Below are 27,850 nucleotides of genomic sequence, written 5' to 3'. Positions count from 1 at the left end.
TACTGCATTCGTGGAATAATTTAGAAACTAGTCCAGCAGGATATTAACAGACCAAAATTGCACTATATTGTGGGCTCGTTCAAATAGAAAAGAAGGGATAGCACCCATCAAATTGAAAGGAAAAGTATTTACATGTACTGACCTTCGAATTGAGCCTTGAGGATTAGAATTTTGTCACGGGAAACCCATCACAATCCTTCGGTAGTTCTCTTAGGAGGATTTATTAATATTAGTTAAGTATATGGGCCTTAAGTCGACCTTTGGCGGAGGGTATTTTTGCAATTGATTTAATAGAATGAGGTATTAATTAATTAATTTTACATTTTGAGCCTGTGCATCCTACCAGTTTTTTACAGGATAAAAGTGGACAAAATAGCAAGGCCTTCCTTTAGTTTGGTTTGTTACTATTGATCAGTTTGTTCACTGAAATGTGTGAAAATACACTTCAGTCATTTAAATTTATTTTGATCTATCGAAGTCCAAAATGAATTGATTGAGTCAAAACTGCCTCAATGGATGAAAAATTTCTATCCTTTCAACTGCGACTGCCTACTTATTTATTTATACTAGTAAAAGAGTTTTGTTCCGCTGAAGATGTGAGTAGATTATATTTTTATACACGTTTAAAACATCAGATAGATATTTTAATAGCCCGCAAGTTGATGATCATCCAGTGAGAGCTGTCGCTGGAAAACATTTTTTTAAATTACCAAAGTTAAGCACTCATTTATTTTAAAGCGTCAATCATTCTGCAGTTTTAAAGATAAGCAATAGTCTTATGCTTGCTTCCCATCTATATTTCCTTTATTTCAAAGAGCAGCCACTTTTACCTCTTAGCTGATTATTTTGGTGTCTATCCCTATATCTTGACATAATCTAGTAATATCATAAAACCCATTATCTTACTTGCAATTTTGATTAAATGTGAGTTCAACAAAATTATGACTATGCAAGTACTGTTCACCAGTGATCTATGTAGTAATCTATGATTTATTTTTTCCTTCCTGCAAGTTTTCCCTGTATTTGTCATTTATGTTTGGTTGCCTCCATACTTACCACTAATTCAGCCCCAGATTCTTAGTCGTTTAAATCTTTCCTGTACTAGTGAGATCATCAGTCATTATAAATTTTCCTGAAGAAGTCTCTAGAAGAGACTTTTAGAAAAGAGACTGTAGAAGAGACTTTAGAAAAGTCCCATTACAAGCTCAGCCTTGTGAACACCACTGACATTCTTAGATCTGCCTTCACTTTCACCTTCACCTGATCCTGTGTTGAAGCTCTTTTGCTGGAGTTCTTACCTTCAAGACCTTGAGTATCTGATAATTTAATCAAATGATCCTTTCTGTCTTTTCTGTGAATTCCACCTGACACTTTTTTAGTTTCTATCTCCTGGAAATCCCCATTTGTTTGTGCCTGTTCACCTTTTCCATTAGATCCGTTAATAACATACTAATCACAGGTATATGTAGGTTCTATTTTTGGACCATCTTTGAGTCTGGTTTTGTTTTCTGTTTTCTCTCTTGGCAATGAGATTACTTTTTTTCAGTAGCAACTGAATTATTTATGCCTTAGAGATAGGTACTCTGTTAGATTGTTGGGTTGAGTCACTCTGGCTGAGCTGGCTTTGGATTTTGTTATTGCTGTAGTTGGTGGATTGTTGTCTCCTTATGTTTAGAAACGTACAATTTTCTATTTAGGAACTAAATCTAGAAACTGATTTTCTTTTTTAAACCATATCAGGCCCAAGTCTGTTTTGGTGGTCTGAGAAGAAAAAAGATGAGCTTCTAAAGTTTTGGGAAAACTATATTTTAATTATGGAAACTCTTGAAGGAAATCAGGTAAGTGTTTACATATTTTATCAAATCATATATGGGTGCAGTTTCTTTTTTTCCCCCAAACATTTGTAGAACTAATACAGAAAGGTCAGCTTGGATATACCATAATGGAATACAAGCATACTTTGTTTTCCAGCATGAGTGAGTGAGTGAGTGAAGTCGCTCAGTTGTGTCCAACTCTCTACGACCCTATGAGCTATAGCCTGCCAGGCTCCTCTGTCCATGGGATTTTTCAGGCAAGAATACTGGAGTGGGTTGCCATTTCCTTCTCCAGGGGATCTTGCAGACCCAGGGATCCAACTCAGATCTCCCACATTGCAGGCAGACTCTTTACCATCTGAGCTACCAGGGAATCCCGTTTTCTTTTCCAGCATAGATGAAATTAAAGGTTAAATGTAAACTCAGGAAGGAGGAGAGTGAAAGAGCCGGGTTAAAACTAAATATTTAAAAGAAAAAAACTAAGATCATGGCATCTGGCCCCATTGCTTCATGGCAAATAGAAAGGGAAAAGGTGGAAGCAGTGACAGATTTCCTCCTCTTATGCTCTAAAATCACTACGGATGGTGACTGCAGCCATGAAATCAGAAGATACTTGCTTCTCGGCGGGAAAGCTATGACAAACCTAGACAGTGTGTTGAAAGGCAGAGATATCACTCTGCCAATATATGTCTCTATAGTCAAGGCTATGGTCTTCCCAGTGGTCACGTACGGTTGTAAGAGCTGGACCATAAAGAAGGCAAAGAGTCAAAGAATTGATGCCTTCAAACTGTGGTGTTGGAGAAGACTCCTGAGTCCCTTGGACAGCAAGGAGATCAAACCAGTCAATCTTAAGGGAAATCAACCCTGAATACTCATTCAAAGGACTGACACTGAAACTGAAGCTCCAACTTTTTGCTCACCTGATGTGAATAGCTGACTCTCATGTAAAGTCCCTGATGCCTGGAAAGATTGAAGGCAGGAGAAAAAGGCGTCAAGAGGATTAGATGGCTGGATGACATCACTGATGCAATGGACATGAACTTGGGCAAACTTGGAAAGATGGGAAGGGACAGGGAGGCCTGGCGTGCTGCAGTCCATGGGGTCGCAAAGAAGTGGACACAACTGGGGGACTGAACAACACAATGTAAACGCAGGAAATTAAAGAATACTTCGGTTGACTTAATTTATCATTCAAAGGATTTGGTCTTATTTGATCTTCCTTTGACATTTACTTCTAAAGTGTTTGTTAGGTTTTAGTTTCTCTATGTTATAAATAATCTCCAAAGAAATACACAGTGAGGAAAATGTTACTTAAAGTCTGAGGTCAGTTGTTATTAAGTAATAGTGACCCTTTGATTTTGTAGGCTTGCTTTCTTTTCTTCCTTTAAGCTCTTACATCTTTGCATTCTTTGGTTCTGAGAATAGAAACCTGAAAAATCATTTTCAGTTGACTTTGAATTAATCTTCTTAGGAACATGGAATTTTTAAGTTAGGAGGACTCTCTTTAGAGATTAACATTTCGATTGACATTCATTAGAATCATCCTGGGTGCCTTATTAAAGTATCAGTTGCTGTATCTGGTCTGCAGAGTTTCTGATTCATGAGGTCTGTGGTATGGCCTGAGAATTCAAATATTTTACATATTCCCAGGAGACATATATGCTGCTGTTGTAGGGACCACCCTTGGAGACCTGTTATAGGAGTTCCCAGTATGTAAGCTGCAGATCGCTGTGGGACCAGCCATCATGGAGTCACTGTGAGGTGTCAGTCCAGATGCACTGACTGTTGACTAAAATAAAGAAGTACTCATATGTGCTAAATGTATGTAGGTGTGGGGATGAGGACTAAACGAAAAACATTTCTTAATTTATACAAACTATGGTTTTCCTTAATCAGTGCATCCATAACACCCTCACTGTTTAGAAACTCTTAAGTTAGTTGCCTTTAGTTTCTAGGATATGTACATTAGACGCTGGTATCTGCAAGAGTCTAAGAAAAAAGAGCATTGAACCCTGAGCTGGCTCTACGTCTAAATGTGTGGCCTTGAACAACCTGAGTGACTAGAGAAAGCATTTCAGTATTTTTTCATCTTTGTAATATTGGTGTTATCAGCCCTGCCTGCTTCCCAGGACAGTTAAGGATTACATGACATAATTTATGATACTCTATAAATGTAATGTTACTGTAATTATGTTCTAGGTTATATTTATTAGCTTTGCCATACTCAGTCTTGAATTTGTATGATTTAAAAACTGGAAAAATCAGGCACCTTCTGCACATTTTTTTACATGGGTGTGGTGGGTCAGGGAGGGTGGAGGTTGTGGGGGGAGGAACAGAAGAGTGACTTACATAAATATATAATAATACTTTGGTTTTTAAAGCTGAATTTTCATTTCCTATGGCTTTTTGTTTTGTTTTCAGATACATGTTATAAAGCCAGTTTTACCAAAGCTAAACAGTCTGTTTGAATATGCAGTATCAGAGGAAAATGGTAATGGTTGCTTTTATTTTGATTTTTTATGATGCATCATTTACCCCCTTATTTTATAACTAATTCTTGTTCTTTGTGGAGAATGTTATATGAATATATAAATTCGCTGCTACCGGGAGACAGCTGCTAATATTCCAGATACATACCTTGTGGATTGATTGTTCATAATGTTTTTTTCTGACTCAGCAGTATATCCAGGTGCACTTACCTATGTCCTTAAATAGTCTTTGAGAATTTAATTTTAAATGGCTGCAGAGTTTTCTATAATTTAGAGGCATGGTAATTTTATAAACTTATGATTATGGAAAATTTCAAACATTTACAGAAGGAGAAGAGTTTGTATGATGAACCCTATCACCTAGCTTCTGCAGTGATCAGTTCCTGTCTTACATTGCATGTGGCCTCACTTTCTCACTCTCATCAAATGATTTTGAAGCATATTCCTAGACAGCATATCATTTCACCTGTAATTATCTCAGTATATATCCTTAAAAGATAAGGACTCTTTGGTAATGTTTTATGTATGGTGTATTATTCATTTTTTAATAAGCATTGTTTGGTATTATATATTCTAACTGCTTTCCAGCTTTGTTCTCTTAATATATCTGTTTCATTGTTAAAGTTGCTTTCTTAGCATTTCAGCCATTGTTCTGTAGGTTAGACCTCTGGGGAAGGGAAAATTCTAAGATACTATTTTAAATATAGTTTTTAAGTCTTTAATCAGTACTATATTATGAGGGCTTTTTAGGAGAAATAAAATGAAAATGGGGCTTCCTAAAATTATCTTACGAAATTAAGTTTAGATAAATGAGACAGCTAAATGCAGGCTGTTTTGTATTCGTATGAATGATGAAATGCTGCATTAGCATGTTTACACATGAGAGTTAACCTAGGTAAATGGGTTTCAGTGCCTGCTTTAGATAATTACAACTTTAATAGTGTGACCCCTTAGGAATTGAGCTTTATTCAGCTGATTGCTATGGTTGTTTTCTGATACACTGGAATTTTTCACAGACCATAAGAATCTATAGTCCCACCTGGGGCTAGAATTTAATTAAATCCTGTTGTGACTTCACTTATGCATTTACTGTTAAAATGATTCTCTTATTACCACATTTTGCCCACAGCTCTCAGCAAAACAAATCAAATAGCAGTGACAGATTTTGAAAAATTACCACTGCCAAAGAATTGAACAAGCATCTTGATGTAAATAACACACAGAAAGGGACTGATGTATTTATAGAATGCCATGAGTTTAAAGTGCTGAATTTTTTTTCCTAAAAATATTAAGGATATTTGAAAAGAGTTAAAGTATCTCTAAGGTACATACTTATTTCATTTTTTGTTTATCACTCATTCATGTATTTACTTAATAGATGCATACTTAGTGTCCAGTACATACTGAGCACTGGGGTGAAGTGGTGAGACAGAAGAACGATTTTTCACTTGATTTTTGGTCTGTTTTCCAGAAAAAAATGGTTTTGATTATAAAGTTCTAGAGAGACGACAAAAAAATGACAGGAATGAAATACTAGTAAGGCCATACCTTGGTGAGGCAAGCCAGCCAAGGCCTGCCTTAGGACTGACTCAGAGTGGAGCAGACAGCTCTGGGTGCAGAAGCCCTGAGGTGGGAGCGGCTCCATGGGGTAGAGCACCGGACTAGTGAGGCACAGCTTAGTGGTGCTGGAGGGGTGGCCTGAGGTTGGAGTGGTTGTCAGGGGCAGTTTCATGCCTGGTTTGGATTTTATTCTGAGTTTTGAGAAGCCACTCAAGGGTTTTAAACAGAGGAGGGACAGTTTCAGATGAAAAATGGATTGAAGTCAGGTGAGAGAATTGGTTGAAATCACCCCAAACCTAAAGTTCCAACCTGTGTGTGTGGAATCATATTTAATTTTGTACACTGTAGTCACCCTCACATTCGCTTGCAGTCTTTCTAAATGAAACTGAAAATGGAAAATTGAATACTGAAGTGATTTTAGTTATTCAGTAGTTAAACACCTTTGAACGTGATTGTGGTAATGAAGTTAATGTGTTTGTGTGTGTGTTTATTTATGAATATGTAGTCTATGTGGAGCCATGTAATGTGAGAATCAAAGTCAACTTTGGGTGTTTATTTTCACAGGATGCTGGCTCTTTCACCCATCCTGGCATCTGTGCATTTATAAAAGAATGTTTGAAAGTGAAAATAAAATCCTGACTAAAGAAGGCGTTACCCATTTTTTGGAACTGTATGAAACAAGGATTCTTCCATTTTCACCAGAAATTTCTGAGGTAATGGCACCCTCTCCCTTCCCTTGTTCCCTCTGTCAGAAGATAAGAGGCGAAGGCATTTGTTGTATCTTACGTGATCTTCAAAAGTACATACTGGGGCTTGAAAATCGCAAATAACACTTCAGAGATTCGCTGAAAACAAACCCTGTATCTCTAAACTAGGCTGTCATACTTGGGCTTTGTCGACAGGCTGCCTGCATCATTACCATGATGAAAAGTAGTCCTTTGTTATCCGTGTTCTGAACACAAGTCAGCAGCGTGAACCCTGGACTAGAATTGTGTTAGTGATACTCTCTCCATGGTTCTGAAGCACTGAGTTATTGCTCTTTGTCTAGTGATGCTGCTCCTCTGGTTCTGAGTCAGTGAATTACTCTCTGCTGTACTGAGCAGGGGTTGCCGTTTGAGCTATGTTATTAGAATGTGTGCTTCCACTTGTCAGAAATCACACAGAGTGATGACCCTGTGAGAATTACAGCTGTGATTTTAAGTCCTGTTATGATGACGTGAGTTGGATGATCATAGACTTAGGAATAGTAATTTACCTCTCATTTAGAGGTAACCTAAACGTCCCTAATTATCCACGTACATGTACAGTGTTTTAGTATGCATCCTTTTCCTACATTCTCCTAGCCTTCTTGCACTTCCTGAAAGCATGCTTTTGTCTACTAATGTTTTCGAAGATATGCTTTTCCCCATTTATCGTCGAGGTATAGGGGCTTAAATTTCCTCTTGGGTATCTTTCTGTTTTTCACTAGTCACTACCTTTATTTTCTACCATGTGTCCCTTCTTTGGATTCCTTTCTTCCTTCTCAGCACAGCATGTGCTGTCTTAGTATTCCATACATTTTTATCAGGTTGGAAAGTTTGGTTTGATACCTGGGATTAAGGTATCCTCCAAGGCTATCATAAATCAGCCTGCAGCATAAGAGATTGCTTATAACAGCTCTTCAGTAGCCCTGCATAGGATGTACAGTTAGGGCAAGTTGACTTTTCAAAATTACAGTTACAGCTTAACGTCAGATTTTTTTTTTTCCTTTTTTTTTAGTTTATCATTGGACCATTAATGGATGCACTTTCAGAGAGCTCTCTATACAGCAGGTAAACATGCATTTTATTTAGCAGCAATGCAGTAATATGTATTTGATTATAAATTTAACTTGATTATGAAATATGACCAGATTGTTAAAAATGCATTTGGTGGATAAATATACGTTGCCTCATAGACATTCAGCTTTTTCTTACCATGTTGTCCCTTCTGGGTTTGTGATTCTTCTTGTCCTTCTAGTAGTTGTATCTGGTGTTTCTCTTTTTCTTTTCTTTCCTACTCTGAACCCATCCTTTCTTGGGTTTTGGGGAAGGACGCCTCACATAGGGACTTTTTTCCCTTACTCCTGACTTCTGCCCTCTTGGAATTTATGGTGGCTTTGGCTAACCAACACTTGACACTTTTTTTTCCTTTCTTTTAACTTTCAGTTTTGACTTATAGAAAAGTTGTGAGAATAATATGGAGAATTCTGACTTACCTTTTATCCACATTCCCTAAATGATAGTGTTTTACCACATTTGTTTAATTGGCATCTTTATGTATGTATGTGTGTCTTTGCATCTCTGTGTATATCTGTTTCTTAGGTCTGTCTGTTGAGCAGACTCACCCATCTATATTTCAGTATCTGTCCTTCCATCCATATTAAAAACCATCCGTTCACACCAGTATACCCATGTCTAGTCCACTACCACAAGGTTCGTTCTAACTTTTCGCTTTCCGTATCAGATGGTGGAGGCCATTCTCTACTCTACTACATGTTGCTCATTTAATACCTTTACGCTTCATCAAGCTTGATACTGAGAAGAGTGTCAGCATTGTGCCTTTCCTCATTTTTTGAGCTTTATCTGTACTCTTGAATTGTATCTTCAAAAATTTCCCTTGCTTTTGAAATTATGTTGTATTAATATTTCTAATTCTGATAACTAAGTTTATACTTGCTAGTCTTTTGTTTGATATATCTCTAATAGAGCAAGCCACCCTGGTGGCTGGCTCAGTGGTAAAGGATCTGCCTGCAGTGCAGGAGACCCGGGTTCAATCCCTGGGTTGGGAAGATCTGGAGAAGGAAGTGGCAACCCACTCCAGTATTCTTGCCTGGGAAAAACCATGGACAGAGAAACCTGGAGGGCTTCAGTCCATGGGGTCACAAAAGAGTTGGACACGACTCAGTAACTAACACTTTCACTTTTGCTTTTCTGATAGAAAGTACTCTGACAGTCAACTTCTTTAAAAATTTTAAATCAACCTGTGCTAAGTTCCATTAATATTCAGTCCTATTTACTATCAAAAAAGCATATCAGTGCTTGATTTGTCAATTACTTTTATTTTTCAAATAACTCACTACTACTGAATAGCTTTCTGAAGCAGACAGCTGGAGAGCAGTAAAACCAACTTGGTGGTTTCTAAGAGTTGACAAACACATTTATTATGAAATGCCTTCAGTTTGCTCCCACACTAGTGTGTTCAGTTAACAGATAATGTTCCTGGCAGAAGCAAAATAAACAAAAATTAAAGTGTCTTTAGTAGATGTTAGCAATCAAATGCTTCTGCAAAAGTGGTTTATTACTAACATATGTCTTTTACTTAATACTTAAAGGTATTAAATCATTGGAGTATGTGTTAGAAATAATAAAATATAATTTTAAATTACCATTTCTAGACTTTTCTTAAAATGATACTATTTGGCAAGATTGATGCATATGTATCAGATAAAGTGTCATAAAAAGGAGATCTATGCCTGCTTAGTATAACCCATTACTAACTCACATCAGTTTTTCAGTAATATCCTGATGTTTTTGTAATCGGAGGGATTCTTAAGATTTTACTGAAAAATAAAATGCAGGTTCAGAAGAAGATGGTTTTATTGTTGAAAGACATTTGAGCCATATTGCACTTAGTTTCAGTATGCTTAACTGTCAGTGGATTTTATATATTTGTTTTTTAACCCCCTTTGTCTATAGGTCCCCAGGCCAGCTGATAGGAAGTGTTTCTCCATTGGGACTGAAATTACAGAAGTTTTTAGTCACTTATATTTCTTTTCTTCCAGAAGAAATAAAGAGTATGTATCAGTAAAGAATTTCTTTTTAACTTACTCGCTTAAATTTAAAAAAATTTTTTAGAATGTTGATTATAAGCACCATCCTTCTAGGAGAGTCCTGCTGTTGTTGCTGTTAAGTCGCTTCAGTCGTGTCTGACTCTGTGCGACCCCACAGATGGCAGCCCACCAGGCTCCTCTGCCCCTGGGATTCTCCAGGCAAGAATACTGGAGTGGATTGCCATTTCCTTCTGCAGTGCATGAAAGTGAAAAGTGAAAGTAAAGTCGCTCAGTCGTGCCCGACTCTTAGCGACCCCATGGACTGCAGCCTACCAGGCTCCTCCGTCCATGGGATTTTCCAGGCAAGAATACTGGAGTGGGGTGCCATTGCCTTCTCTGAGGAGAGTCCTAGGATTGTTATAATCAGTATTGTCAAACTAGTTCCTTTTTTTCAGGATAATGCAAATTTTGTCAGAATTATACAATGTGTCCATTGAAATTGAGTGCACACTTTCACCTTTGTATATAGCAGGGTACCAGTATTGGAATCTGTAGCATGGAAGCGATTATGGAATATATACTGCAGTTTGCCATTCTTTCTAAGTATCTCTATTCAGTTTCAAAAATTAGCAAAATAAGTCAAAGAAAGAAGGAACCTGGGCTTAGGAAAAAGTTATAAACAGAATATCCATTGTGTCAAAATTGTTGCTTTATACATACTGACTTAGAAAGACTAAAAAAGAAGAAAAACTTTTTATAAGACCTTGTATCTTAGAAATGTCCCACTTCTTCGGATTAGAGATGTGTGTTTCTTTCTGATGAGCTCCCTCTGTTGGTAAGCAAAGCATGGAAGATTTCCCCTACTAAGCCTTTTCTTCATTCTAGGCTTTGTGATGTAGAAAGTGACCCTCGCTATGAAATATATATGTTTTTTCCTTTTGTATTAATATTTAATCTGCATATAGGATGAACAGTGACCAATGGTAATATGTATTCAAAAGTCAGGAAAGAAAGGGAAAAGATGGCCATCTGTATATCGCAACCTTAGATTTATAGAAATTTGATTGTTTTGGTTACTTTTAAAAAAATTAGAGTGGAGAAGGTAACTGCCAGAACCATTCTTTAGTTTGCTAGAGTTTGGAAGTTTATAGCCTGGGGATTAATTTTCTGACCACATGGGCACGTCCTGTGTGTAAATCACAGTGTGAGTGAGATGGTGGTGGTCAGCACCCCGCAGAGTCTGAGAGCCTGGTGTTTGTGGTTGTACCAGACGCATGACAGATGCTTGTTAATGTGGTGAGTGAGTGAGAAATAGAAGCTTGACAGTTGCCATCTTCCTTGTGTCGTGAGAGAGGCGTTAGGCAAAAGATGGGAACTTAAATAGTCCAGCAAGAATGAGGGCAAGTAAACTGTCTACTTATAGGTTTTACTTTGTAATTTTTTTCTGTCAGTGATTCCCAGTGAATATATTAAGCATACCTGGCTTTGGGCTAGGCATTTTGGGAAATACAAAATACATGTCATATCCTTTCAGGATTGTCCAAGGATTTCTTAAAAGATTTCTACAATGATAATCTGAGGAAACAGACATCTTCATTGACTATGTGACTTAAAGACCCTAAAGACATCACATATTAGCAGAGAAAGTGGGATAGAGCATCATCCTTGTATATCTCAAAATAGTTAAACTAATTATAGTGTAGGTAAGAAATAACCTATGAGAAAGAGCTAATATTACTGTTTGCAGATTCCAGAGGCCAGATACCAATGGTATTTTTCTTTAACATCTCCAACAAAAGAATGGTTTCCAAAAAATATATGTATATTTTTTTTACCTTAACTTAAAAAAAAAATATACACACACACACACACACATATATATAAAACTGCTTGGTATCAGAGTATGTACAGTATACTAGAATACTCATCTTACTAAAAGGGAATGAATTTGAAATAACACTGATTTTTTTTCATCAGCTTTATTGAGATATAATTCACACACCATAAAATTTACCCTTTTAAATTGTTCAGTTAAGTGGTTTTTAGTATATTCACAAATTTGTACAGCCATCACCACTAATTTCAGAATATTTTCATTATCCCTAAAAGAAACTCCATGCCCATAAGTAATCATCTCATTTTCCATCTCCCCCAGCTTCTGTCAGACACTAGTTTATTTTTTGTCTCTATAGATTTGCTTATTCTAAACATTTCATATAAAAAGAATCATATAATGGTCTTTTATTTTATGTCTGGTTTCTTTTTGCTTGAAAGTGAAAGTGAAGTCGCTCACTCGTGTCCAGCTCTTTGCGACCCCATGGACTGTAGCCTACCAGGCTCCTCCATCCATGGGATTCTCCAGGCAACGGTACTGGAGTGGGTTGCCATTTCCTTCTCCAGGGGATCTTCCCAACCCAGGGATCAAACCCGGCTCTCCCACATTCCAGGCAGACGCTTTAACCTCTTATAATATGTATCATTCCTTTTTGTAGCTGAATAATAATGTAATAATAATATTATAGATAATTCACACTCTATCCATTCATCAGTAGATATTTGGATTGTTTCTGCTTTTACTAATATGTATTACTCCTGTGGCTATTCGTATACAAGTTTTTATATGAATATAATCTTTCACTTCTCTTAATTATATACCTAGGGGTGGAATTATTGGGTAATATGGTAACTCCGTTTTTAATTTTTAGAGGAGCTACTAAACTCTTTTCCACACTGACTGCACCATTTTACATTCTCACCGGGAATGTCTGAGACTTCAGTGCCTCCACATCCTGTTAGCACTTGTTATCACCTGTCCTTTGGATTAGAGCCATCCTAGTGGGTGTGACGTTGCATCTCATCATGGTTTTAATGCATTTCCCTGTGTAGTGTCTGATGATTTGAGCATCTTCTCATGTGCCTCTTAGCAACAATGATGTCTTAAAACTTTTTCTTTCAGGTAGTTTCCTGTTAAAATTTATTCAGAAGATGACAAGCAGACATTGGTGTGCTGTTCCCATTTTGTTTCTATCCAAGGCTTTGGCAAACGTCCCAAGATGTAAAGCCTTGGGTATGGAAGGACTTCTTGCCCTCAGGTAATTTTCTCTTGTGTATATTCATGTGTGGTTATTTGTCATAACTTTCCTTAGTAAATTAAGTGTTCTGTGCTGCTTTAATCCATGGTGAGTGGTTTTAGTTAATATTGGCATCCTGATTTTTCACTCTTAATTTTATAGAAGCAAAAAGCAAATTAAAAAAATCTATTCATGGGGATTTCCCTGATGGTCCAATGGTTAAGACTCCACACTTACACTGCAAAGGGGCACAGGTTCAGTCCCTAGGTGGAGAACTAAGATCCCACATGCTGTTGAACTTAACTTTGTTTTATGAATTACTAATTTAAATGTTAATAAATGCCATAATATATACTGTTGGATTTTGACCACTTTAAAACTAAGGCCAGTGTTTTTATTAAATATCAGTATTGATTACCAATTATTTCCAAAATGTGCTTTGAAAGTGTCTTGTTAAAGATTCTTTTTCATATTAGAATTGCACTCTACTAGAGGCCTTACTTATTTAATAGCTTTGCAGCTCTCCTGACAGTGACTTTCTGCGTTAGAAAGTGTAGATATTATAAATCCAGTTGTCAGTAACTGCAGATGATCACGGTATTCTCTGAGCCCATGGGCGTGCGTGTGTTTTTCTCCACCGCCAGGGACGTTCTGCAGTGTACCATGATGACCCATCAGATCCTGCTGAGAGGGGCAGCACAGTGCTATCTCCTCCAGACCGCCATGAATCTGGTAGACGCGGTAAGCTGGTCTTTCTTACTCACCTTGACTTCAGTTCGCGAGTCTTTCTCAGTGAGCGGGAGTTCGTTACAGAGCTTACACAGCAGGCCTGTGCTGCTGCCCTTAGAAGCCCTGTTCATAAGCTTGGCCCTTGGCTGGCACCTGGAACCTGGATTTCAGGAGGGCTCCCACCATCCCGGTACCATGCCTGCAGGGCTCATGAAAACAGTGTGATCTTCACTGAACAACTGCTTTCCTTCTGGGGTTCTGAAGTTGTAGGTGCCGTGCGCAGGGCGTCTGTGTGACCAGCGCCCCAGTGAAAAGGCTGGGCACTGGTTCTCTAAGGAGCCCTTCTGGTAGGTATTTTACCTGTTGGTAGGGAAGCTTGCCACCATACTGGGGGACTATTCTTGGAATCTTTCACCTGGTTTCCTCTGTATTTTTCCTGCACATCTTCCAGGAACTTGACATTCAAAGAACATCCTTATTGTTTTTTTCACAGAGCTCCAGTAACACACTATTATTGAGAACAGGGGTCAGCAGACTTTTTTGTGAAGGGCTGGACTGATATATTTTAGGTTTTTTGAGTCATACAGTTTCTATTCAGTTCAGTTCAGTTCAGTCGCTCAGTTGTGTCCGACTCTTTGCGACCCCATGAACCACAGCACGCCAGGCCTCCCTGTCCATCACCAACTTCTGGAGTCCACCCAAACCCATGTCCATCGAGTCAGTGATGCCATCCAACCATCTCATCCTCTGTCGTCCCCTTCTCCTCCTGCCCTCAATCTTTCACAGCATCAGGGTCTTTACAAATGAGTAAGCTTTTCACATCAGGTGGCCAAAGTATTGGAGTTTCAGCCTCAACATCAGTCCTTCCAGTGAACACCCAGGACTGATCTCCTTTAGGATGGACTGGTTGGATCTCCTCGCAATCCAAGGGACTCTCAAGAGTCTTCTCCAACACCACAGTTCAAAAGCATCAATTCTTCGGCGCTCAGCTTTCTTTATAGTCCAACTCTCACATCCATACATGACCACTGGAAAAACCATGGCCTTGACTAGATGGACCTTTGTTGGCAAAGTAATGTCTCTGCTTTTGAATATGCTGTCTAGGTTGGTCATAACTCTCTTTCCAAGGAGTAAGCATCTTTTAATTTCATGGCTGTAGTCGCCATCTGCAGTGATTTTGGAGCCCAGAAAAATAAAGTCAGCCACTGTTTCCACTGTTTTCCCATCTATCTGCCATGAAGTGATGAGGCCACATGCCTTGATCTTAGTTTTCTGAATGTTGAGCTTTAAGCCAACTTTTTCACTCTCCTCCTTCACTTTCATCAAGAGGGTCTTTAGTTCCTCTTCACTTCTGCCATAAGGGTGGTGTCATCTGCATATCTGAGGTTATTGATATTTCTCCCGGCAGTCTTGATTCCAGCTTGTGCTTCCTTCAGCCCAGCATTTCTCATGATGTACTCTGCATAAAAGTTAAATAAGCAGGGTGACAATACACAGGTTTGACGTACTCCTTTTCCTATTTGGAAGCAGTCTGTTGTTCCATGTCCAGTTCTAACTGTTGCTTCCTGACCTGCATACAGGTTTCTCAAGAGGCAGGTCAAGTGGTCTGGTATTCCCATCTCTTTCAGAATTTTCCAGTTTATTGTGATCCACACAGTCAAAGGCTTTGCTGTAGTCAATAAAGCAGAAATAGATGTTTTTCTGGAACTGTCTTGCATTTTTGATGATCCAGTGGATATTGGCAGTTTGATCTCTATTACAGCTACTCAAAAGCAACCATAGACCATTTACAAATAAGGGGGCATGGCTATGTTCTAGTAAAACTTTACTCACAAAACAGGCTGTGAGTGACTTTGCCAACCCCAGATTTAGAGCTGCTGCTGCTGCTGCTAAGTTGCTTCAGTCGTGTCCAACTCTGTGCGACCCCATAGACGGCAGCCCACCAGGCTCCCCTATCCCTGGGATTCTCCAGGCAAGAATGGAGTGGAGTTGCCATTTCCTTTTCCAATGCAAAAAAGTGAAAAGTCAAAGTGAAGTCGCTCAGTCATATCTGACTCTTAGCGACCCCATGGACTGCAGCCTACCAGGCTCCTCCATCCATGGGATTTTCCAGGCAAGAGTACTGGAGTGGGGTGCCATTGCCTTCTCCTAGACTTAGAGCAGGGTGTCTTAATTGGAGATGTGTAACCTTAAGGGAATAAAAAGATTTGGGTGGTTTTCTGAAGGCTGAGGGTAGTTTTTGTGGGTTTGAAAAACAAAGATTCACTTTTGATGTAAATAATAAGTAATTCTTATAGGATGTTTCTGGTTTTTGCTTTTAGATTATACCACTTTATCTCAGAGATAGTAATCTCGATTTTAAGGAAAATAGATTTATAAAGTAATCTTTCATTTTATATAACGGTTAGCTGTTTATAATCAAACTCTTCATTTTGAAAGTTGAATATTTCCTTTTTAAAAATATAGCTCTTGATTTAACTAATAGTATTCTACTTTAAATAATATGCTAGATTGGTTTTACAGTGATGTTCATTCAGTTAAACATTTTTCAATGAGTAATTTTTTAAAACTGCCCTGCCCTGCCCACAGGAGAAAGTGTCACTCTCTGACATCTCAACTTTTCTCATGTCAGTGAGACAAGAGGAGTCATTAGGACGAGGAACTTCACTGTGGATGGAGGTGAGACTGAAAATAATGATAAGGTCTTTGAAGACTTTGTGAAAAATGGTTTCTGGTTGAATTCACTACTGGCCTTTCTTGTTATCTGTCAACAGAGGTTTTTAAAAAAAGTTTATTTGCTTTGAGTGGACCTAACCAATAATGCTGTTAGAATTCCTGTGGAGAAGTGGGAGACAGAAAGTGAAATAGAGATGGAACTTTTCTAGAGAAGATAGTGTTAGTGGGCAGATCTCGATTCCAGATGCGAGTACTGAAAGTCCTGATGAGAGTACTGATGACGTTAGACTCGAGAACAGTGACACAAATATCTACTCGGGTTCCCGGCCCTGACATTTCGGTCATCTGTAATTCTTCTGACTTCTTGCATCTCGCGCGTCATGAAACCCTAAGTGCGTTGCAGTGGATGGAGAAAAGTCATGGCAATTATGAGTAAAGTTGGTATAAACATTTGCATACCGATTTTTGTGTGACCATGACTTTTTAACTCATTTGCGTTGGTTTCAAGGAACATGGTTTCTAGATTGTGTAAGAAGCATATGTTTAGTTTTTTTTAAGAAACTGCCTTCCATATCCATGATTCCTCCATGTCAGGACCCATACAACCATGGATCATGAAATGCCGTAGTATTTACTATTGAAAAAAATCCATGTGTAAGTGGACCTGCAGTGTAAACCCATGTTGTTCAAGGGTCAACTATATTTTAAAACGCACATATGACAGAAATTAAACTTGCAAGGAGGGTAGGAGCTTTCCTTATAACTTATATTTCAAATTCTTCATTCTCTCAAAAAAAAATCCTTGTTTTAGTATATGAAGACGGAGTGCATTTTAAGGTTGTAATTTGTTTTACATAATGTGTTGTTATTCATAGAGATGTTCTTTACAGCACCTTATCAAAATGTACATTTTATATTAGATGCTTTAAAAATTCTTGCCTGTTAATGAAGTTTATAAGTTCTTTGAGGAGTTTAGAAAACAGTCACACACGTAGGTGAATATACTCACATATGTACATACTACGAACATTTTTTTCTGTATGAACTGTGTGTGAAGCTCAATCATGACAATAAACATTCTGTTCCTTTGTCGTGTTCAGTTATCTAAATTCAGTTTATTGTGGAAGAAAGAAAATTAGGGAAATTAGAAGCCCTTTGTTCAGTTAGACTTTCAAAATAAGTGATAACTGTTTTCTTTTTCAGCTTTGTGATTGGTTGCGTATTAACGAAAGCTATTTCAAGCAATCCTCAAGTTGTAGCTCCACTGGACTTCACGAGACTTCTTCTTTAAATGCTTATGTCAGGAACCTAGTGCAAGAGTATATTAGGTCATCTGCCTGGGAAGGTAAGTCCGAGATCATTTTTATGGACTGATGTAACCAAAACATTTTCTAAGAACTTTCTACTGGTTTTTCAAATTGAAAATATATGCCAAATATATGCTGATTTACGGATGTCAAACTTGTATTTCAGCCAAGTAATGTGAATAAACTTTATGTAAAAATACTGTTTCCTAACTTGCACTTTATCTGTTCTAGAACTTGAGATTTTAAACCATCTTAAATGTTTTGAGAAACTAGTAAGTTGTCTGAGAAGGAATTGAACACAAATAAATTTATTAATTTATTCTACAATTACTGAATCTTTGTCAGCTAGATTTTGCAGATGTGTGTTTGGAGCCTCTGTAGTGGAAATATTTGTAGATCAATCTGTTTATCTTTTGTTTGTTTTCCAAGCGTTACATTTAGTGTCAGCTGATTATGAAAAGTAGTTTTAGAGAAAAATTGTATTTGAAAGAATGGTTTTGTTAGTTTCTTTTTTTACCAGATACTTAGCAGAAGATCAAATGCACTGAGTGAGGGAAGAACTATGAGTAGATTCATTAATTAGGATTCTTTCTACATTTCTAACGCTTCCTCATCATTAAAGTCATTAGTGATAATTTGGGTAAATTGTGTCTTTGAATTTAACATGTCTTCAATTTGCTAGCTTTGTCTCAGACCAAGTCATTTTTATCTCCTGACTTCTCTAATCTGATTATGGAATAGGTCTTAAACGATCAGATAATTATCCTTCCAAAATACATAGGTTTATCTATTTGTCCTTCTTGGAACATTTTGCTTTTGTGTTTTATTGTCTCTATTGTCTAGTAAATTTACTGTTACTTGGAAGGTTCTGTTGTTAGGCCTATAAAAGTAAATAAATTTTAGTCCCTATTGGAGGGAGCATAGATTAAACTCCCTGAAATATCTATATAACTTGTCTTAAAACTCAGTCTATAACAGCATCAGGTCTGATTAAATCATTCAAAATTGGATAAAATAAGATTTTTGGAGTTTCTTCCTTAACATTTCTGGGACTTAAACTGTTTAATATAAGTTTTTAAAAAAACTGATCTCAAGTGCAAAGGAGGTGTGTGTGTGTATGTGTAATATTTTGTTTGACTCTTAATGCCCTTGGCTAAGTGCCTTTATAAAATTTTAGTTTGATTAACAATTACTGGGCAGTTTTCAGAACAAGGCAATAAATTCCAAAGCAAACATGATTTAGCTTGAATTTTTGAGCATAAAATACATATAACACTCAGATTTGTTTTTATAAAAAAAATCATCTGCTCAAACATTTTTTAATCAAATTTTACACCTAAAGTAGTTTTTTTCTTTGGGTTTCATATGATCAATACAGATAGATTTTACACTGATTATTCAGCAACTGTATGTCAAGTGTTTTTGAAGTGCCAGACACTGGAGTTACAAAGATAAAAGATATGTCCTCTACCCTCAGAGAACATAGGCCAACAAGGGAATTGATAAGTAAACAGCTAATCTTAACACGATACCTTGAAAGCCATAAGCACTGGGATGGGGCCCCAAGGTCAGGGCTACTGATCAGAACTTGTAGACCTGTGGGGGATCAGGAGAGGTCACTGGATGAGGTGAACAGAAATTAAGGTGGAAAGGGAGGAGTATCCTGCAAGGCTTGGATGAAGTTACATCCAGGGAGCTTGAAAGTAGATAGACCTCCACCAGTGTCTGTCTGTAGTATGGAGCTCAGGTTGGAATGGTTAAGAGGTGGTTAAAAGAGGATGGATATATATTCGGTAGCTATATATGTACCATATCATATATATGATATGTAACAAAAAATGCAGCAACAACCAAAACCACACAAAACCAGCATCATCAACAAGCAAAAATGTTGGAGCACTTTGAGAGCAGGGTTTCTGAATCAGAGAAAGTGAGACAGTTTGCAAACAGCAGTAACAGTGGGTCAGAGCTTGGAATTGTTGAAATCAACCAAAAAGTGAGATATATTGAAGAAATTTATACTTACACAGTTCATCATAAAGGGTGCCTACTTAAAATGTAACCAAGATACCTGAGGAAAAATCCCAAAGTAGTATATACTACAGCTGAACAACCATTTTAGAAACAGCTTTATTGACATACAATTGACATATATTAAATTGCACATATTTAAACTTTATACAGTGTGATGGGTTTGACCTCTGTATTGCGTATGAACCATTAGCATAGCAAGATAATGAACCGTCACTCCCCAGTGTCTTCGTGCCTCTTTGTCACCCGTGGCTCCTGCTCCTGCCTGTTCCTCTGCATCCGCAGCCCACCTTGACACGCTTTCTGACACTAGTTTGCATTTTCTAGAATTACAGTCAGTTTTTAGAATTTGTAGTAGCAAAATTTGACTGATAATTCAGGGTTAAGTTGCATTAAGATGACTAAAGATATCCAGTGACCTTTCGTTTCTTTAAAACCATTCTTGCCTATACTTTTCCAGCCTCAGTGAGAGAAGGGGGAGAAGGTGTAAAGAATTCTTTGCCAGTGGTTCTCAGAGCATGATTTCCAGACCAGCAATATCAACATCACCTGGAAACTGTTTAGAACTGCAAATTCTCAAACTCTATCCCACACCTGCTGAAACAACTCTGGGTGTGGGTTAACCCTCTGTGTTTTAAGAAGCTCTCAGGGAATTCTAAACCACATGCTGAGGTTTGAGACCCATTGTTCTGTAGCCTGGATTTCTCTTAGTATGGCAGTAGAGGACTCAGCCCTACAGCAAAAATTTCTGCTAGAGTGTCCTCCACTGGAGTAATCAGGCACTCTGTTGTTATTGACCTAGTCCTGTGACTCTCCTTAAAACCAGGAATCTTTAAAAATCCACTAAACTTCTGATTTATAACCTTCCCTTTCACTTATCCAAAGTGAAAAATTGTTTAGGACTTCAAAAAGTGCCACTGTGACTGGAAACATTCTCAAATAGCACCCCTACCCCACTCCCACCTCCTAGAAAGTCAAAAGGTATCTCATTATGTGATTGCTAGAAAATGTAAGGAACTGAATAGAGTATTGGTATTTCAGTTTAGTCTTCGTTAACGATGAGTTTTTATATGTAAATGTGGGATATGAAGCACTTAATGTGAGTAAAAAGGGTTCAGAGAGCAAGTTTCAATAATTCACTCTTATAAAAATCACATAAATTTAACCTACTAAATTATTTTGGAAAGCACCAACATTTAGATTGTCTAAAAATACACATTTCTTCAGTTCAGTTCAGTTGGTCAGTCGTGTCCATGTCTTTGAGACCCCATGAACCGCAGCACGCCAGGCCTCCCTGTCCATTACCAACTCCCGGAGTCCACCCAAACCCATGTCCGTCGAGTCAGTGATGCCATCCAACCATCTCATCCTCTGTCGTCCCCTTCTCCTCCTGCCCTCAATCTTTCACAGCATCAGGGTCTTTACAAATGAGTCAGCTTTTTGCATCAGGTGGCCAAAGTATTGGAGTTTCAGCCTCAACATCAGTCCTTCCAATGAACACCCAGAACTGATCTCCTTTAGGATGGACTGGTTGGATCTCCTCGCAGTCCAAGGGACTCTAAAGAGTCTTCTCCAATACCACAGTTCAAAAGCATCAATTCTTTGGCACTCAGCTTTCTTTATAGTCCAACTCTCACATCCATACATGACCACTGGAAAAACCATAGTCTTGACTAGATGGACCTTTGTTGGCAAAGTAATGTCTCTGCTTTTGAATATGTTGTCTAGGTTAGTCATAACTCTCCTTCCAAGGAGTAAGCGTGTTTTAATTTCATGGCTGCAATCACCATCTGCAGTGATTTTTGGAGCCCAGAAAAATAAAGTCTCTCACCTTTTCCATTGTTTCCCCATCTATTTGCCATGAAGTGATGGGACCAGATGCCATGATCTTAATTTTCTGAATGTTGAGCTTTAAGCCAACTTTTTCACTCTCCTCTTTCACTTTCATCAAGAGGCTCTTTAGTTCTTCTTCACTTTCTGCCATAAGGGTGGTGTCATCTGCATATCTGAGGTTATTGATATTTCTCCCAGCAATTTTGATTCCAGCTTGTACTTCTTCCAGCCCAGCGTTTCTCATGATGTACTCTGCATATAAGTTAAAAAAATAAACAGGGTGACAATATACAGCCTTGACGTACTCCTTTTCCTATTTGGAACCAGTCTGTTGTTCCATGTCCAGTTCTAACTGTTGCTTCCTGACCTGCATACATGTTTCTCAAGAGGCAGATCAGGTGGTCTGCTATTCCCATCTCTTTCAGAATTTTCCACAGTTTATTGTGATCCGCACAGTCAAAGGCTTTGGCCACTAAATGGTATTTATAACATTTTAAAGAATAATAGACAATAAAGTTTATTCTTTTGTTGTGTTTTTAAACTAAGTTATCCTCCATGCAAGTGTGTTTTTAGTATTGTCTTCTGCACTAGTCTAACATGTTTGTATCAAAATAAATTACCCCCAATATATATTAGAATATTTGAAAATATGTTTTAAGTATTTGAACCACTGGTCTGGAAAACTAGATTAACTAAATCTTTCTTGGAAGTTGAGGCGAAGAGTATCATCTTAATGATAGAATTAAAAGGAGCTCTAGCTATGATTTATTTTACTTTACCTGGCTTTCAGGAATAGGAAAATACTGATTTTTATCATTTAACCACGTTCTTCCAAAAGTTGTTCTAGAAACTTTGCATATATTACTTAATTTTTATAATAAACCCAAGAAAAGTCACAGGTTTATTTAGTTTAATTTTGTAGAAGATGACCTAAGCTTTCTGAGAGGACAGTGGGCTGACCCAGGCTCCCATAGCTAACAAGCAGTGCACCTGAGGTTCAGACACTAGTCTGAGATATCAAAGCCTTTGTATCTGTATCCACTCCATCCCCTTTCCAGTTCCATTTTAGGGAGCTTTCACCTCTCATTCGAGATGCCAGAATTGCCTCTTAACTGGTTACCCTGCATCTAGCTTCCTCTACAATCTCTTTTCCACATTATACCTAGAAAAATCTATTTAATACGGAAACTTTGATCTTACAGAAGTCTCCTCCCCGTCTTTGTAGCCATTCACTTAGACCTCTAGTGGCTTCCTTTTGCTTTTGGGGTGAAGACAGAAACCCCTTACAAGCCTATAAAATCCCTGGTCTCTCCTCCCTGTTCCTGTAAGGTCATCCTTGGTGCTCCCTCCCACTTTATACCCCAGTCCTTTACATGGAATATGGCATGCTGTCTGCTGCTTCAGAGCCTTGACATGCCCTTCCTTCTGCCCAGAAGGGTCGTGTCTCCCTTCCCTTACCTCATTCTTTCCTAGCTTTTGTACCCAGCCCAATTGTCATTGCTTCAGGGTGACTTTGTCTTTCTTTCTAGTTGCATGATTTAGAACACTTACTGCTATTGTCATTTTACATTTCTCTGTATGTTCTTTGATCTTCTCTTCTGCACTGTGAATCCCACGAGTATAGGAGCCATTGGGTCTGAGGCCAGTGCATGGCATGCACTCGGCATGCAGAGATGTCTTTGTGTTCACATTTAAGTGTATAAACATGAACCATGCTGTGGGGTGTTCTACTATATTTCTTCTCAGCTGTATTTCTCTCATGTAATACTGATAAAACATATTCATTTAACTGTTTTATTTTGAAACATCATCTTTGAAGGATTTTGTTAATGCTTTGCAAACCTTAATTATTGTTATTTAAGGAGGAGAAAACAGCTGTATGCCTGATTGGTTTGAAGCTAAGCTTGTTGCTCTGGTGGTGTTGCTGGCCATAGATGTAGAAAGAATGAAGAGTCAGTATAGGTAAGTGTTTCTAAACTTGAAAAAAAAGCTTCTTTTTAAAAAAAGGTTAATCCTGTTTATAGTCCATATTCAGACTTTTCAGTGATTGGTATGGAATTGATCACAGCTTATTAAAGGAGGAAATTAGAATATGGCATCATACTTAAAGAAATGTTTAAAATTAACAATAAATTAATAGTGCCAGAGTTTTGAACTTTAGAAGTTAAAAACACAACTATGTATGCACAAATCACTGGTTTTGTATAAGAATATTAGAAGGATGGGTTGTAATGTCCTAGCATATGATTAAGTAAAGACAGTTACTGGATTTTACCCCTTTATAAAATATGTAAATTAAAAAAAAAAGTAATAATGATAATAGTCCCATTTATATTTTGAGAAATATAAGCAGATTGTCACCAGATTATAATTATTGCAAAAAGCAGCTTCCTTAGGTAGTGTCTTTGCATATAATATAAATCTCTTTTCTAGACAAAGTTTCAGTACTAAAGTTGGTTATAACAGTTTTTCACAAATCTTTAGTTCTTTATATTTTGTTGTTAACATGTCTCATTTCCTTGACTAGTATATATTTGTTTTGTTTTTTTTCTGAAATATGGAAGCAAGGTCTCAGCATTTTAATTTGCTGATAAATTGGATCTAGGATTTTGTTCATACTTCTGCCCAAAACCAAGGACATGTATTGTTCCTTGTGCTTTCTTCTCCAGTGAATTGCTGCACTTACTGAGAAAGCATGAGTGGAAAGCCCTGTCCTAACATGTCGTCCTTAAGAATAATTCCGTCCAGTGGAATCTTTAGCTAACCAAAATTGTAGGTGGAAGACAGTTTCTTTATGCTTTTGAAATGCTTGATTTGGGCATGTCTTTTAATGTCTAGTGAAAAGCGGAGGACACAGAATGTATTAAGGATATTCTTAGATCCTCTCCTGGATGCCCTTGAGAAGTTTGGTACAAATGCCTACATGCCCTTGCTGAAAACTGACCGATGCCTGCAGTTGCTGTTGAAGTTACTGCACACTTGCTTGTTGAAAGGTTCCGGTACCCAAGATGGTGAGGATCAATAGTTTATGTTGGTGTTTGGCCACGTCTATCATTGGTACTCAGGGTATATCGTCGGTACTCAGAACGAGAAGAAATTCCTGACCTTTATCTTTAGCCTCATACATTCAGCAAATATTTGCTGCGTGGTGCTGGGGAGGCAGCGTCGAAGGAGCAGACTGCCCATCCGGAGCTGACATTTCAGTATTTGCATTCGTTGTGCACTGTTGATTCCATATTGATGGAATATGGTTTCACTTGCTTTTACTTGTTTTGTCTGTTTGTTTCTATAGGTTCTCATTGATTTCCAGACTATTGAAAATGATCACTATTTCATATATGTTCTAAGCCAAGATCCATTTCTAATTGACACTGTGTAACAGGTTACAGAAAGTAAACTAAAGCATGAGAATAGCAATAATTTTATAATTACTTGTGCACAGAGGAGCGTGCAGGGCTACAGCCCGTGGGGTCACAGAGAGTCAGAGACGACTGAGCACACAGGCACACGTGTCCTTAAGCACCTCTGTGTAGAAAATACTTCATCCAGGAAGTACATTGTTGGTAGATGGAAGCACTGAGCACTTTCTTCCTTCCTTAAACTAAGATTTATGTAAAACGGTATTTCAAAACCCATGGACATTAGATATTAGAATAATCAGTGGGTAAGCCTTGGTTCCCAATATTTCTGATCAATTTCATTTGGAATTTTAGAAATTTTCCATTTGGGAAAGAATATTCTAGAGAAGCTTTGGTATCAGGTTAAACTGGAGGATAATGTTGAAAGGTTAGATTTTCATATAGACTTGTGAAATATTATAAAAGCTAGTGGCCAAGTTCTGATACTTTTGATAATGATAGCAGAGCCAAATGCTGTGCACACAGCAGTAACTTTTTATAAGATCTTACTCCTTTAAGGGCATAAACTTGTGTTCGTTTGACACATCTTGACTGTTGAAAGCACTTGACTCAGTACCCTCAAGCGCAGGACTGGGTCACGGGTGCCTTTTGGAAAATTATTGGGATATTTGGTACACGCAAGAATATGAGATAGTTGTATATAAATTATGATGCAAAATAATTACACATCCCTGAATGCACCACCATGGCATCTGTTGCTGAGAAGGAATTTGCCCATAACTGCTCAGTCTCTGCCTTTTGCCCCCTTAATTTTGGTTTTTATCTGTGTCACTTCCATATACTTCAAAAGTGGTTTTACCACATAAATCAATTTTCTCACAGTATATTATCTCATTTTCCTGCTTTTAAGCTTTATAGAAATGGTACTCTACTGTAAGAAGTCTTCTGTAACTTTTTTCACTTAGCGTTCTTCTAAGATTAATCCATGTCCTTTCATATAAATACCTCCTCATTTTCCCAGTGGTGTTACCTTCTGCTGTGTGATGACACCACAGTCAAGTGTTCTCATATTGCTGGATGCTGGATCGCATTTAGTTTACTGCTATTGTGTACAGTACTGATTTGAACACTTGTCTACATGTCTCTTCTAGCTTGTGTGTGTCTCTCCAGTGTATGTACCCCCAAGACCAAAATGAGTGGTTCTTAGGGTATGTGTGTATTCAGCTTTTAAGATAGTACAAAATTATTTTTCCGAGTAGTTGTGTACATAGTTTGTGTTCTCACTTGCAGAATATAAGTTCCCATCGCTCCTCGTGTATCTCTTTTATTATACTGTGAGTAAGAGCCAAGGAAATCCACATTTAGTTTTGGTAGTAGTTGACTTCCAGATAACTGGCAAAACATGTTAGTTTAGTTAACTTTATTTTTAATTGAAGTCTAGTTGATTTACAATGTGTATTCATTTCTACTGTACAGCAAAGTCAGTTTATACACACACACACACACACACACACACACACACACACACTTGCTTTTTTAAAATACTCTTTTTCATTATGGTGGTGGTTTAGACGGTAAAGTGTCTGCCTACAATGCGGGAGACCCGGGTTCAATCCCTGGGTCAGGAAGATCCCCTGGAGAAGGAAATGGCTACCCAGGCCACTATTCTTGCCTGGGGAATCCCATGGATGGAGGAGTCTGGTGGGCTGCAGTCCAAGGGGTTGCAGAGTTGAACACGACTGAGCGACTTCACTTTCACTGAATGTAGTTCTTTGTGCTATACAATAGGACCTTATTTATCTGTCCTATGTATACTATCTTACATCTGCTCATTTAGACCTATTTAATTAAAATAGATCTAGCAAATAATCTAGCAACTAACTGCAAGTCCTAGGATAAATGAACACATAATGGTAAAGTCAGAAATGACGAGGTGAAGTCAGCCCTCCATATTTATGGGTTAAACCAACTATAGACTGAAAATATTCAGGGCAAAAAATTCTAGAAAGTTCCAAAAAGCAAAACTTGAATTTCCCATGCTTCAGCACATTCTGCAGCAGACCTTGGCGAAGCCTGGATCTGCTGTGAAATGTGTAACATTAAAACACACTCCTGGGAAATGCAGACACATTTTCACCTACTTATGAGCCATAGCGGCTTATGTGGGAAAACCCATTTTACTTAAAACTCCCCCAAAAGATGTCTTAAAATGTTCAAAATAAACTAAAACCTAATTAATAACCTTGGTGAAATGGTCTCTGCTGTCTGTCAGCTTAAAGCTCTAAATAAATGATGTTCCGATGGTTATTTTTTTTTTATTCACAGTAACTGTACAATGTTTATTTTTATATTTGAGGAAACATACCATTACTCAGATTGTAATTCTCCCCTTGTTACACTGCATTCAGTTCAATTCAGTTCAGTCGCTCAGTCGTGTCCGACTCTTTGCGACCCCATGAATCGCAGCACTCCAGGCCTCCAACCAACTCCCGGAGTTCACTCAGACTCATGTCCATCGAGTCAGTGATGCCATCCAGCCATCTCATCCTCTGTCGTCCCCTTCTCCTCCTGCCTCCAATCCCTCCCAGCATCAGAGTCTTTTCCAATGAGTCAACTCTTTGCATGAGGTGGCCAAAGTACTGGAGTTTCAGCTTTAGCATCATTCCTTCCAAAGAAATCCCAGGGCTGATCTCCTTCAGAATGGACTAGTTGGATCTCCTTGCAGTCCAAGGGACTCTCAAGAGTCTTCTCCAACATCACAGTTCAAAAGCATCAATTCTTCGGCACTCAGCCTTCTTCACAGTCCAACTCTCACATCCATACATGACTACTGGAAAAACCATAGCCTTGACTAGACGAACCTTTGTTGGCAAAGTGATGTCTCTGCTTTTGAATATGCTACCTAGGTTGGTCATAACTTTCCTTCCAAGGAGTAAGCGTCTTTTAATTTCATGGCTGCAGTCACCATCTGCAGTGATTTTGGAGCCCAGAAAAATAAAGTCTGACACTGTTTCCACTGTTTCCCCATCTATTTCCCGTGAAGTGATGTGACCGGATGCCATGACCTTCGTTTTCTGAATGTTGAGCTTTAAGCCAACTTTTTCACTCTCCACTTTCACTTTCAGGGCCAAGTAACTGACCTCATCACACTTCTGTCCTAACTACAGGCTGAATTTGTCACAATAGTGGAT

The 27,850-nt window shown here is 38.1% G+C and overlaps 1 protein-coding gene across 4 annotated transcripts in view; it reads left to right on the top strand.

The window, feature by feature from the left end:
- The window catches only part of TARBP1 (TAR (HIV-1) RNA binding protein 1), a 65,853-nt gene that overhangs the window by 1,226 nt on the left and 36,777 nt on the right, over positions 1-27,850 (top strand). For all 4 annotated transcript variants that reach the window (XR_008717132.1, XM_055588513.1, XM_055588523.1 and 1 more), the window contains exons 2-12: positions 1,741-1,838; positions 4,236-4,305; positions 6,428-6,576; positions 7,622-7,674; positions 9,580-9,677; positions 12,610-12,745; positions 13,369-13,465; positions 16,043-16,132; positions 17,333-17,474; positions 23,163-23,262; positions 24,139-24,311. Coding sequence is in view for 3 of the 4 variants with exons in the window: in XM_055588513.1 (XP_055444488.1) it covers positions 1,741-1,838; positions 4,236-4,305; positions 6,428-6,576; positions 7,622-7,674; positions 9,580-9,677; positions 12,610-12,745; positions 13,369-13,465; positions 16,043-16,132; positions 17,333-17,474; positions 23,163-23,262; positions 24,139-24,311 (1,206 nt within the window). In the remaining variant the exon portion in view is untranslated. The remainder of the gene's footprint in view (positions 1-1,740; positions 1,839-4,235; positions 4,306-6,427; positions 6,577-7,621; positions 7,675-9,579; positions 9,678-12,609; positions 12,746-13,368; positions 13,466-16,042; positions 16,133-17,332; positions 17,475-23,162; positions 23,263-24,138; positions 24,312-27,850) is intronic.

This window comes from Bubalus kerabau, chromosome 1 (assembly GCF_029407905.1).
Source record: "Bubalus kerabau isolate K-KA32 ecotype Philippines breed swamp buffalo chromosome 1, PCC_UOA_SB_1v2, whole genome shotgun sequence".
Taxonomy (NCBI): Eukaryota; Metazoa; Chordata; class Mammalia; order Artiodactyla; family Bovidae; genus Bubalus; species Bubalus kerabau.
This window is presented reverse-complemented; position numbering and strand designations above follow the sequence as displayed.